The 14,626-nt window shown below is 42.7% G+C and overlaps 1 protein-coding gene across 3 annotated transcripts in view; it reads right to left on the reverse strand.

Moving 5' to 3' along the window:
* Positions 1–14,626, reverse strand: part of KHDRBS3 (KH RNA binding domain containing, signal transduction associated 3) — a 162,092-nt gene that overhangs the window by 37,671 nt on the left and 109,795 nt on the right. For all 3 annotated transcript variants that reach the window (XR_008686709.2, XM_088844846.1, XM_055432116.2), the window contains one exon: positions 13,489–13,684. Coding sequence is in view for 2 of the 3 variants with exons in the window: in XM_088844846.1 (XP_088700972.1) it covers positions 13,489–13,684 (196 nt within the window). In the remaining variant the exon portion in view is untranslated. The remainder of the gene's footprint in view (positions 1–13,488; positions 13,685–14,626) is intronic.

Genomic DNA, 14,626 nt, shown 5'->3' on the forward strand with positions numbered 1-14,626 from the left:
ATCCAGGGTAGATGAGCAATACATGTTAATGAAAGTGACACACTGACGTAAGTTTATGAAGATAATTTTTTAGTATTTATTAAAACGTAAAATGTCCATGCTTTCTGACCCAGGTATTCTACTTCCAAGAATCTGTTCTACAGAAGTAACAGTGAAGTGTTAGTTGCTCAGTCATGTTCAACTCTTTGGGACCCCCTGGACTGAAGACTAATTCCTGTTAACACTCTCAAGCTATTAGGCCAGAAGAAACATCAGAGCTACCCAGGTAGCTTTCTTTCGGTGAATGTGATAATTTCTTAAAATATTGTCTAAACTGTGATGTCTACATCTTCATTCTGCAAATACAAGTATTAACTACTACTGTGATTTTTAGATAAAAGAGTGGCTGACCAAGAGTAGTTGTAATTCTATGCACATCTGGCCACAGCTTTTAAAAACAGGTCTCTATAAATTATTCATAGAATGTCTTCCCTCCTCTGTTTAAGTCTCTCACTGAGATAGAGCTAGATTTATTTAGATTTGACAGGAATACAATGTAATATAATACAGAAAATAAAAAAGAGGTTAACTCAGAAATTCCACAAAGAGAAAACTAAACCAAATAGAAAATTAAACCAAAAAATCCCACAACGATGAGAAAAGGGGGTAACTCAATTTTATTAAGCCCACCATTATGTACCTCTGGTAAGGATTTTTATGTCAATTTTTCCATTTTCCCCAGGAGGCTGACATTTGTTGAATGCCTACTGCTCTGAGCCCTTGGGGATACTGTATTGAACAAACAGAACAAAACAAGCACCTCTGTCCTCGAGCAGCTTCTATTCCAGAGAGGAACATGACACACCTCAGTCCTCAGGGACACAGGGAGAGAGCGGGGATGCTGGAGATCTTGGAGAGGTGCCAGGAGTCCTCACAGAAAAGACTACAAATGCGAAAGAACTGAGAAGCTGCTTCTGTGGATTTTTTATTTTGCTGGTGGTGCTACCGGCACTTCCAGAAGGAACGGCAGATGGAAAGGTCAATGTGGGGTGAGCCAGGGAGGGAAGTGCAGGAGCCATGTCTCGGGGGGCCTCTGGGACTTCAAGTGAAGCGCCACTGGAGGCTCTGGTGCCTCATGCGATCTTCAGGGCTGTCCAGGTTTTTATCTATTTCATTGATTTAAATTCCAATACACTATTTCTTCCCTTATCTGTGTCTAACCTGGAACTAAAACAATTTCATTATTTTTTATATTTTTCAATTCTAGAGTATCTGTTTTCTATATTTTCCAATTCTCTGCTTAAATCATCAATTTTATCTTTTTAATTCCATGATTATAAAGAACATAAAGTTTGTGTCTGCTTTATGCATCTATTATGCTCTGTTTTTACTGGTTCCTCATCTTACGTGCCTATAATTTTTGATTAATTGCAATTATATATGAAGAACGAGAGAAATAACTGAAGGCCCACACTGTTGTGTTTTTCTAGAGAGAATTACACTTGCTCTTGGTGCAGGACAGGAGGAGTCGCAGTCCCAGCTTCACTGCACCCCACACAGGGCCATGACGACAAGCAGCCTTCCTCTGGGAGGACAGCTTTTCTGGGTTCCCATTCACGGTTGAGGGGATTTATCAGCCTCCTACACCCAAACATGGGGGGCTGTGGACTCCAACTACTTAACCCTCTCAAACTCTGTGTTTCTTCTGAGGCTCAACTCAGCTTCTCAGGAACTCAGTGGTGCCCTCATAGCCTTTCTCAACCAGGGTTCCACCAGAGAGTGAAGCCTGGTGCTCACAGCGTCCACTGTGTATGAAGTGGGCTCACTTCTCTCCTGAGCATGCAGAGCAGCGGTTGTTGGTACCACCCCCACAAAGCTAAGGAAATAATCATGCACGTCATTTTCTATGTTCTGCTATTCCGATGAGGAACCCCAATTACTATCAAATATCCAACGTATTTGATTATTACCTATATCGTCGACTAGAAATGCAGTCTCCCTGAGAACAGGGGCTTCACCGACCTTGTCTACTAGTGTCCCCAGGGCCTGGCACAAGAAAGACTTCAGTAAACACTTCCTGAATGGTGACTGACTGGTAGGGAAGGGTTTACATGAGTTCTCTCATTCTTCCACGGGTCGTGGCATGACTGGCCAGGAGAGAGGCCCCAGATGCCTCTAATCCCATGGTGGAAGGGGAAAGGGCTCCTGACCCACCAAGACGTACACCTGATTCACAGTGCAGAGATGGCTCCACAATGAAAATATCCCTATCAGAATTTCATAAGGTTAGTATTACGATTACTCCTTGCTCAGCTTGTAGACTCACCCAGAAACCTTCAGATTATCATCTGGTCTAACAGCAGAGGGATCAGATGTGCTCGAGGTTTGTCCAGCTTGAACAAATCTGCTTGATGAAAGATGTGCTGTTCTGTTATAAACAAGAGTATCTGGTCTGTCTAGTACAATGTTTTTAATACACAAACTGATCATGTTTTCAACTCTTTATTCATGCATAATGTAAGTCATAGGAAGGTACACACCCCAGGTGCAAAGCTCAGTGAGCACAGCTGTGTAATCAGCACCCAGATCAAGAAAGGGAACATCTCGACCCTGGACGCTCCCCGTGGGCTCACCCTGTTACTACCACCCCCAGAAGGAAAGCCATCCCGACTTTCAACACCACTGGTGAGGTTTACTTGCTCTTGAGCTTCATAAAGACGGAATCAGCGTGGCAACCCCTCTGGGCCTGGTTTCTTTCAATCAGCTTCATGCTCATGAGATCCGTCCACTGTGCTGCAGGCAGCAACCACTGTTTCCTTCTGGCGGCCTGAAAGCTTGCCTATATGACTGTACTATCACATCCTTATCCACCCTAGTTGAAAAGGCTTTTTTAGTTTTGCCTACACATCTCTTACATAAGTCTTAAGAGTCTCCGTTGTGGTTCCCAGAGCAGAACCGCTGTGCCTTGGGAAGAAGGCCTGTTTTTAGCTTTAACATGTGGTACCAAACCACCAAACCCTTTTCCAACATAGTTGTTTGGACTGACATTCCCACAGCAGTGGGTAAGAATTCCTACAGCACCTCAATCCAGTTAACACTTGATTGTTTTAACTTTAATCTTCCTGGTGGGTGTGAACAGCATTGAATAATTCCTAACAGTCCTATGTGATAAGCACTAATATTTCCATTTACAGATTAGGAATTGAAGTATAAAGTAGTTAAGCAACTTGCTTAAGGTCACACAGCAAGGAATTGAAACTAGTTAGTCTGGTTCCCAACCTTGCTTTTAACCACTGTGATACACTGTCTGACTCTGTACTGAGGGTTAGACCCTGTACCCTGATGAACTCCCCAAGATAATGTCACACTATGAGGATATCTCTAGATGTCCCCCTAAATACTCATGTAAGTCAACTGCAGGTGTTCTTATCCTGAAGAGTCACTGTGCCGTGTTTCCATGTCAAGAAATCAAACACTGATTACTTACTCAATGAGGGGCTCTGTGGATAAAAAGGCATGGCCCTATCATCAGCTTAAAATAAAATGGGAAAACTAACAAGTAAAAGAGTGACCAAGATGAGTACCCTAAATAGGTTGTACATACATGGATCCAAATAACAGAGAGGGAGCCCCTGGCGCATACAGGGGATTGTGAAAGGCTTCAACAGGTCCTCTGTAGACTAGGATCTACTTGCAGGCAGGACTGAGCTCTATGCAAGCTGATTAAAGGCTCAAGAAAACAATAACACTAAGATGGCAGGTTCCTGTAGGAAATCCATTGTAACAGAGGACTAATCTAGTGCCTCAGGACTAACCCACCTGAGGGCTAGGATGCATCCATCATGCTAGCTCAGATAACTTTCCTCATTAGGGAGGCAGGATCTGCTTTCCAGGCCTCAGAGACACTGTCATTTCAGAGTCCCCTGCTCCATGAACAAAGCACTTTTCTGGGGTTGTTTTTGCTTAAAGTAAGAAGGAAAAACAAAATCCCTTCATATTCATAAGTTTAAAATCTGAAATTATTTCCTAAAGTATTGCATTTCTAAAATAGGTCAACTTTTCAAGCAGTTTAGGAAAGAGACAGACTTATGAAGCACCTGATAGACATTTCAAGTAAATTGCACACTGCACTTACTCTTGCTTCTGGTAAAATGGAGATAAAAAAATTATAGAACCTTCATCTTTTTTATCTAAAATAAAAAGGTGTCCCTAGGCTTTTCAATTCACATTTAAAATGCATTTTCATAAATAACCTTTTCACAATCTGTACTGTTTTAATTAAATTTCTCGCTATGGAAAACAAGATAATTGAAACAGTTTAGAGATTAGTTAACTGTCAAAAAATTATACCAGCAGTCACTGCAACGGGAAAATTTGCGTCAGTACAACTCACATTGCACTCAAACTCCCAGACTAGTCACATAATTAAAACTTCAGGTGAGCTCTGAGAAGAATGAGGAATGTGTCTTCACTGAGCCTTTAAACAAGAAATATTTGGTTGTTCCCTAAAGGCTTTCACTGATGTTCCTAGCTGACTAAACTTCAGAAGGGTTTTTTCTTCGGGCAGATGGAGAAACAGTGTTCCCTGCGGCGCCATTTTACAGACAGACACTGTCTGTGTAGTGTTTTCTGGAGACAAGTTTCCTCTTCTACAGCTTTAGTGAGCCTGATCGAGAGAACAGGCAGAAAAGGTGGCCTGCATGTACAACACAAAGTTCAGGTTTCTCCCGTTCAAACTGTCTCTGTGACTCTTCAAACCTGGGTTAGGTTAACCAACTTAAGAAGTCCCACGAGGAAACACTAGTTGCAAAAGAAGTAGTAACACCAGTAACTTACTCAGTCATGGACCGGCTCGCTCTAAAAAGTTTCATATAACAACCTTTATATCTAAAGTGATGAAATAATTTTCCCATTCATTTGATAATTTCTCTGTTTGCAAATACAGAGTTTTAAACTAGATGAAACTGGCTCGTCCAGAAAGCACTGGGTCATGGCTAAGAGTGTGGCTCTCAAGCCAGACTGCCTGGCTTTACATTCCAGCTCTGTCCTGACCAGTGGCATGCCACTTGGAAGTGTTAACTCACTGTGGTGTTTTCCGGAAATGATAGATCCATGCAAAGAGCTGAGAAACGTGCTTGTGAGGAAGTAAGGGCATGTGGGTTTATCACTAACTAGAAGTGTGATTTGGGAAAAATTAGTCATCTTCTCTAAACTGCCTGGAGATCACTTCACAGGGATGAAGTGAGGACTAAACAAGATGATAAAGGGTACAGTGCCCACCACACTAACATATTCTGTAAATACCCAACAATGGCAGCTTCCTTTTCTTCCATCAACTTCTAGAAGTTGAAGAGTACTCTGTTTTTCTGTCATTACAGATCAGAAAAATACTAGAAGACAGAAGAGTACTATTCTATACTTCTCTGATGGTTTCCAAGTGAGACCATCTGCTTCAGGTACATCCTTCTAAACATATAATAAATTAAAGCAGTAACTTCTGACCTGCGGACTGAAGTTGATGAGCTCACAAAGAAGCATCGAGAAAGCTCGGGAGCTTCTGCAGTCAGTAAGATAGGCCATCGACTTGGAAGGCCCATGGCTAGGGAGGTGCTGACACACAGTTATGACTGGGTCACCAGCTCTGGTGCTTCTACTCTTTCCTCATTTATTTCCCCTTCTTTCTAGGTCATAACATTACACAAGTTAGAATACTATGAATAAAACTTCAGACTCCGGGTTAGGGAACCTGGCATTGAATCTCAGTTCAACCCTTTTCCAGCCCACAGGCCATGGGACAGGTGCCTGTCCTGGCACAGTGCAGGCCAGGATGCCTTTCCTTCCTACTGTCCGGGTGAGGACTCCACTTGGCAGTGCTGTGGGGACTGGGGCAGCAGCGTGCCCCACTGCACATCAAATTGTCCATGGAGAGGGCCTGCAGGGAAGAGGGCTGGGTGCTCTGGTTAGACGGACCTGGCTCTGCTACTCCCTACACCCCTGCAGCCTCAAGGAGCCTGCATTTCCTCCTCTCACACACACAAATCCCTTCATGTGCCAGTCACCCCGCACTGTGCTCAAGCTGGCACTGCCACACGAGATGGGGTGGTTTGAGGACAATTCCACATTCTGTTCAGTAAACATCATACAGCTGCATAATCAGAGCATATCAAGTACCTGAAAGAGCTTTCATAGTCTGATGAACTCGTACACCTTCATCGAGAACGCTCCACCGTATGTATGTTTAAAGGTGATTAACCCATCAGCTCAGGCTCAGAAGCTTAGACTGATCACACAACATTAAGATAGCAAGGGATGCTAGTGAACGGTAAATACCTCCTATGAATAGATGGCTGACACAATTAAAATGAAATGAGGGAAAAAATTATATGATTAAAATTCCTAAGACAATTTTTAGTTTATGCATCTTGAGAGGTGAGCTTGCATTTGAAAAAAGATCTCATTTTTAAAATTATTTTTCAAAATTTGTTTCAGAATTCGAAAGATTCATAGCCACTCGTCTTTAGTTTGTTTCTCTCATTAGAATGCTTGCTTTGTTTATTCTGTGACCCTCTTTTCAGTATCAAGATTTCCATTTGATGAAAATAGTTTCTTATTTAAAGAACATGTTTAAGGTGACAGTGGAAAGCAAGTCAGTTTCAGAAAACAACCAATTAACAGAATTTTAAAGTTGGAAAAGAGGTTAGAACAGCATCTGGTCCATCCTGCTGATTTACAGGTAAAATACCATCACCTGCATTTTGCAGATGAAGAAACTAAAAAGGTTAGTTTACACAAAAAACGTGATGTAGACAATAAGGGGAATTAGAAACTGAGTATTTTACATCTCAGAATAATATTCTTTGAATTAAACTGCATTCTCTTTCATATTTATTAGTTCACTAAATGTTTGCTACAATTGGCTTTAACTTTATTTCATGAAGTATGTTTAACAGTGCGCATGACACATGGAATGACAAAGTTAGTTGGCATTAGTAAAAGTCATCCTCATATGTTTATTTAGTAGCTCCAAAATGTCAGGCCTCATGATAGGCTCTGGGCAAACTAATGTTTTAAAAAATGATGTAGTTCCTACCCTGAAGAAATCCAGTCTATGGGGCACAAAGACAAGTAAGTGGACTGTGAGGTAGGTTTCAGGGCACCCAGGATGCTGCTGCCCGTGCCTGATGAGGACCAGGAAGGCTTCACCACTGAAGAACAAACAGTAACAAGAACTGGTAGGGACAGAACAAGAAAAGGCATTCGAAGGGAACCAAGAGCACGTACAAAGCCACACAGTTCAAGGCCTGCTATGTTTAAGGAACTGCAATAGGGGGATCAATGGACATAAAATGATAATGTAGAAAGGGCAGGGGATTAAAAGATGCTCTCAAGAAAGTCTTCAGACACCAGTCAGAAGAATCTCAACTTTATCCTAAACTTCTAAACTAGTTCTCACGCTCCAGGGATGGCCGAGCAGTAGTATCAATCAGGCTTTAGATGCCAGAAAGTACAGACTAGAAGTAATATGAGAAACACATTATTTAAGGGAAGGACCCAGGAAGAGGGCAGGACCACAAGCAAAGGCGAGACTAAGGAGGCAATGACAATCATCTGTCTGTCCATCTGTCCATCCATCTCAACAACCAGGGTTTACTGAGGGACTACTATATATGAGGTGGTAGGAACAAGAATAACACAGATTTAAGGTTTGTGAGAAGTCAGACATGAGAAAACATACAAACAGCTAATTGCTAGGTGTGGAAGGTGTGGGCTCTTTGAGAGGACATCATCACAGCACCAGCTGGACGCAGGAGGTGGACGAGAATGTTTCCTGAGATGCAGGAGGACCAGTGTCTTCCCTGAAGCGGCTGTGATGGAGGTGAACTGGAGTTCAGTTCCTCATGGGGAAGTGAGCCATGCCTACTGTGTGAAGGCAGGGAACGAAGACGGATGCACGTGATCCTGGGCACTGGGTTCCCTCAATCTGGGCCCTGGGGGCCGCACCTCAGCCTCCACCAAGCTGTGGGTGCCATGGTGAGGAACAGGAAGGGACCCTACAGAGAGTCAGAGGGGTGGCTGCTAACCTGCAAATGTCAGGTGACAGGATGGAAATGCACAAGACTTCAGAGACGGTAAATAAAGCGACCACACTGAGTGTCTGGGGAACAGTCGGCCCTCAGTAGCCACAAGGGGCTAGTTCCAGGACCCCCTCGGATCCAAAACCCACAGGTGCTCAAGCTCCTCTATAAGTTGGTACAGTATCTGCGTATCACCTGCCCACCCCACCCTTGTACCTTAAATCATCTCTGGATTATTTATAATACCTAATGAAATGTAAATACTATTTAAATAATTGACTGCATATGGCAAATTCAAGTTTTACTTCAATTTTAGAAATTTCTGGAATAAAAAAAATTTTTTTCCATTAGTAGTTGGTTGAACGCACAGATGCCAAACCTGCAGATATGGAGGGCCCTCTGTACTTTGTGCTTTCTTTGTATGTGGAGCCTAAATCCATTCATCAAAATGGATTTCGCTTTAGAGATTCACATGTAAATTGGACTCCGCCAGGAAGCATCAAACATGTCCTGTGTAATGACACCAACATTTTGAATTGTTAAAGTGTTCTCATTGAATAGATTCTGGGTTATACTAATTATTTGTCAGTTATTTAATTATTTGGACATAAATAATGAATCAATGTCATTTTGGGAAAAAGATGCTTCCTGTCCTCAAAAAAGAGACGAGAAGTTACTGTAATTACGTCTGATTTTACTAAGTTAAAAGTGGAGCAGAAAGCCCCAATTTATACTCAAATGGTTGAAAACACATCCATTATCCATTTTCTTCCTTTTTAGAAAAAAGCTAACTATGTTGAACTGCACTGCATTCTTTGAGTTATTCTTAGCAGACCAGGGTTCACAGAGATGGTTAACCTCTGCTATTCACATGGCCACTGTGAGTTCTACATGCTTTAGTGATAATACTGTTCTCACCATTAGATTTATTTGCTAACAGAGGTTCCTCTCAATGACACATGCTCAGGGAATATTTGTGACGGTGACGCTGATGAAGAACAGTTGATTCAGATGACATTATAACTGATTAAATATCTTCACCAATTCACCTTGAGAAAAATCAGTCGAATTTCAATAGGCACATTTGGACAAGAAAATACTTTTACATTATCAGGCTTTCTTGCCTGGGCTAAGAGGAAACACTTTTATAATGCGCATACTAATATGCCCACTTTTATAATGGGTAAATATTTAATAAAAATAATTTTAACATATATCATAAACTGAGTTTTTCTTGGGCCTAAAACTGCACTGGAATACCTTCATTTTAGTAAACATAATCTGAAGAACACGGAGTATTCTAAGGACTGAAATATATAGTTTCTCAAAAAAAGCACCAGTTGTGGCAGGATTAAAAGAACAGGTTTCATCTCTTTTTTGTTTAAATAGGCAGCTGATAGGACTTCTTTAAATCTTTTATTCTGGAAATAATGGCCTCAGATACTAAATGTTAAATGAAAATTAAAATAAATAAACCAAATGGGTCAGATATAACCAGCAAGTTCTATACAAAAAGAACATTTGTTACCACAAATGTATTTCAAGGAAATCATTAAAAATTACATTTTTGAGTTCTAAAGGCATGACAAGCCTTTTTTAGAGATACAGATGCTCGGAAATTCCTAAAGTGAAAATGCTGGTTCAATTTTTTGCCAATACATATAATAATGCCTTATTTTTTTTTAAAGTCCTAACCCCATCCCATTCGTCTTAATGGTCTTTAGTTTCTGTTTCCCTATTTAAGGCAGCTTATAACCAGAGAATGGCTACACTGAAGGGACCCCAGAGGTGATCTGACCTCCCTCACTGCACCTCCAAGGGGAGCAGCCTGCAGCACTTTCCTGAAAGGTGAGCGGACCTGACCCTGCCAGCTCGCACAGCCTGGTCTCAATCCAGCAGCGGCTGCTCAAGACAGAACACAGGCCCTGAGTCGTGAATCCCCATCTGCACCCTCTCTCCACCCTTTGACTTGGGAAAAGACACAATTCCCCACACCTTAAGTTCTCACAACAGGACCACAATACCTCTGAGTGGCTGTGAGAACCAGATGGCACAGCATGTAAGATGGTACACCTCATGGAGAGCAGTTTCTCATTAAATGTTACATTCTTCTTGAAAGTGTTACACTCAGATCAGATTTATAATACCTGATTCTGTGATTTTCAGGAGTTACACAGAATCAGCCTTCCACCTCTGTAACCTGCAATTGCCCTCCTAACCCTAGAAGACGAGAATTGATGAAGGGATGATCTTTTTTTCAAATGCCAGCTATTATACTCTTTCCATGGGATGATTAGAGCAATTGGCTTGGAAAGGATCAATGGTAACCTTCATTAGGAAAACTTACCAGATCTCTGTGCAGGGTTGTCTAGTCCAGTAAACATTCACTAAGAGCTTACAATGTGCCAGTGAGACTATAGACTGACGAAGATACACGGCGTTTTTCCTGAAATGTCTACTATCATCTGAGAAACAGACGTATACTAAGTGAAGACTGAACAACACTGCTAACAAGTTAGATATAAACTGCTAAGTGATGAAAAACAACATAGCACATAGGAGGAGTTTGGGGTGGGTCCTCCACAGTTGGCAATTTAAAAAAAAACTCAAGTCTTGAGAATATTGATATTAATTAAGGACTAACTATGTGCTGGCCATCATACTAGGTGCTGAGAACATAAATGATATTCTGATGCTGAAGCTGAAACTCCAATACTTTGGCCACCTAATGAGAAGAACTGACTCACTGGAAAAGACCCTGATGCTGGGAAAGATTGAAGGCGGGAGGAGAAGGGGACGACAGAGGATGAGATAGTTGGATGGCATCACTGACTCAATGGGCATGAGTCTGACCAATCTCTGCAAGACAGTGAAGGACAGGGAAGCCTGGTGTGCTACAGTCCATGGGGGCACAAAGAGTGACTCAGTCGCGACTGAGGGACTGAAGTGAACTGAGAATATAAAGGTGTGAACGGGGGCTGTGTGGGTGGGGGGGCTCTACTCTCATGGAATTTAGAGTCTAATTTATGATTATTCCATCAATGGAGTAATTATTTTATTATATTCTAAGGAGACCAGTTTCAACTTTCTCACTTGTCACAAAAATGAATAACCACTTGGGAGGTTACAGAATCCAGCTTTTCTAAGTTGGATATTCTGTAGTATACCCACCTGATCGAAAATCCTAGAAATAAGCAAACAAAAAAAAACAAAAAAGAATACTTTCTCCCTTCCCATGCTGCAAAGAAAAGCAGCCAGTGTGAGTAACCTTTAGAATCTCAAAAGGTTAAGAATAATGGCCAATTATATTCAGGACCGCCAATGTGGCTGTCTGCTCTCTGAAGGCCATGCTGTGGTCAGGCTGCATGAGGAAGGCCCTGGGTGGGAAATGCAGCCTCGGGAATTACACTAGTCTCTGGGGAGAGAGAGGCATGAGTGTGGGCTCAACGGATGAAAGCTCCATTCTCCTTCAGAGCCTCCACCCTCGTCTGCTCCTGAAAGGACATACAGGTTCCTCTGGGGAGGCCACTATCCCCTCCCTGTTGCAGTGTATTGGAACGGGGGTTATTAACAGAATATTTTGCAAATCAATTGTTTTAGTGCTTTTCCCATCATTTAACAATAAATGGCAGAGTTAAGCTTAGAAAACCAAGAGCCTTGAATTTGTCTTCCTTTTGTTCCCCTAAACTTTAATCGTTCAAGAAATTTCTACTTGTATTCATCTAATTTCACTCAAGATTCACTAGGGTAAACACGGAGACACAGAACACATGCATCTGGTTCACACTATAGGAATTCAATCCACCTCACTGAGTAGAAAGATGAATTAATGTATGGAAAGAAGGCTCTAGGTCTTTCTGAAATAGGCAGATTGTGAAGCCAACAAAGCTAAGTCCCCTCCCGACTCATGCCATGTTTATGGCACAGGGGGGCCAGGATCCACACACCGGCCTGATGATGATGAAGACGCCACCCAGCACGTCTACAGCAGCCAAGTCTATGAGAACTCCAGGGAAGCTGAGGTGGAAAAGAGAAGACACTAGGATACCTCAAAGGAATTCCACAACATCTGCTTCCTTTTACAACAGTCTCTGCCACCCTCACAAGACTCAACTATTGTGGATGAGTCTGAGGCCCAACTGCCAGTTTGGTAAGAAGACTAGTAAAGAGGACCACGTCCAGGTGTAAGGGACACAGAGACAAGACAGAGACCTGTCCTTCCCCAACTGAACAGCCAAGTGGTGAAACTGTCCATATGGGATTTACGTTTACAATATACTTCACTGAGCTCCCAGTGTGCCCCCTCTGCTGAGCGTGGGGGGGCACAGCACTCGTTCCTGACTCCCAGCACCCAGTCCAGCCAGGAGGCTATGGGGACACCTAGCAGGTAGGCTCCAGTGACAGCTGACCCGAGTCTGCAAGGACAGACAGGAAACACTCAGAGGATGGAGAGGAGTTCTTGAGGCAGAGACCACTGTATGAGCAGAGCTCTGGAAGCCTAAGAGGACTCAGCACACTTAAGGATCTACCAGAAGTTCAGGATGACCAGGACAAGGGCTCAGGTCTTTCCAGTGGCTGCAGATGACACGGAAGAAGTTGTCTGTGGCCCACGGATTATTTCAGACTTCCAGAAACTGTGCAAAGAGGTGCTGAACTCCAAGCAGGTCTCCATTAAGGGAAACATGAAAACCTAGTGCTTTGGGAACTGCAGGACTGGCACTGCTTCCCTTTCTTTGACAACAGTTGATATACTCTTCCTTTAATATTAATATTTTCAATGACTAATATGACACATCTATCCAGTACTTATTTTCATCCTTTATGTTAAAATAGAAAATCACAGAAAGAATCCCAGGGGTTCTATATTCTTGTTAAAGAATCCACTGCTCCCACCTCCTGCTGCCCATTTTCCATGGATGTATTTTCTTTCTCTTATGTTAAGTAAGTCTGTGGACCGTATCAAAGAATTACTGAATGATAAATGGAAAAACTGATTTGCATTAATTAAAAAAACTAAGAACTTTTATTTTCTTCACTGAAAAAGAATTTCCACTAAGAATCCATATTCAGTAGCAGAGTCTAAAAGGAAACACTTAAGGGTAAAAACAGCTTGCTATACTCAGGCAATTACTTTTTAAATGGCTGACTCACTCAAGAGGCAACCTGTAGTGGATGAACACTATGTCACACACCTGTGTGGCAGCTGACAGCACGGCTCCGTGCTCCTAGTCCTGAGCCTCCCCACCACCCAGATTCACCTTCGTAGTTATTTGACAAAGGAGGTTATTTCTTTCACATTTTCTGTGTCTCTGATACCAAGTATTTATTTAGCATTCAGTAAATGCTAAAGAGCTCAGTTTAAGCAACATGAGGGATACTGGTCACCACGCCTGACACGGTCTGCATCATAGACCATCAGAGCACCTTCACTTACATAGTCTCCATAGGACTCCTGTGTCGGGGGTGGCGGTGGAGGTCTGTACCCAGTTGGGGGCACTCCTCGTGCTCTGGGAGTGAGAAGTCCTCTTCCGCGACTCACTGGCCCTCGGGTGGAGAGGACGCCCCTGGAAGCTGGCGTCCCCCGTGGTACCCCGACTCCCACCGGCCGGGCTGAGACTCCTCCCCTGCCCCTGCAAGCAAGAGGGTCACATCAGCAATTTGCATGGTGTTCTCCAGCATTCCAGTGTTCACATGCACTAATATCTCATGAAAATCAATGTTCCATAAATCTGTAAAAAGAAATAAGGACACTATATGCAAAGAAAAAACTAAAGCAAGTCAGGAACATATTATCTACCTAAAGACAGGAACTTCAATCATTCAGGCACCTAGTCCAGTGACAATAAATATGGTAACATCAAAGAAGCCCCAGCATCGGTTTCTGTTTGGGACCCAGAACAGGAAGCTGATATCTGGGGAGGCTGCCTCCCCTGGGACCATCACGCCCCACCAGAGCCTCAGTCAGTCCTCACTCCAACACTGCGATCCAGGCCTTACTGGCTCATCTTTGGACAAGAAAATAGAGCCCCACAGGGATCTTAAGGCTGTCTGAGAACACAGAGACGGCAAACCCAGGACCAAAATACACACCGGATTCCATGAGAGAGGGAATAAAATGGACTTCCTCAAATAACATATCTACTACATAGGATCATGGCATCTGGTCCCATCACTTCATGGAAAATAGATGGGAAAACAGTGGAAGCAGTGTCAGACTTTATTTTGGGGGGCTCCAAAATCACTGCGGATGATGACTGCAGCCATGAAATTAAAAGACGCTTATTCCTTGGAAGGAAAGTTATGACCAGCCTAGATAGCATATTAAAAAGCAGAGACATTACTTTGCCAACCAAGGTCTGTCTAGTCAAGGCTATGGTTTTTCCCGTGGTCATGTATGGATGTGAGAGTTGGACTGTGAAGAAAGCTGATCGCCGAAGAATTGATGCTTTTGAACTGTGGTACTGGAGAAGACTCTTGAGAGTCCCTTGTCCTGCAAGGAGATCCAACCAGTCCATTCTAAAGGAGATCAATCCTGGGTGTTCATTGGAAGGACTGATGCTAAAGCTGAAACT

This window comes from Moschus berezovskii, chromosome 16, assembly GCF_049115385.1.
Source record: "Moschus berezovskii isolate FMDL1 chromosome 16, NW_MosBer_1.0, whole genome shotgun sequence".
NCBI lineage: Eukaryota > Metazoa > Chordata > Mammalia > Artiodactyla > Moschidae > Moschus > Moschus berezovskii.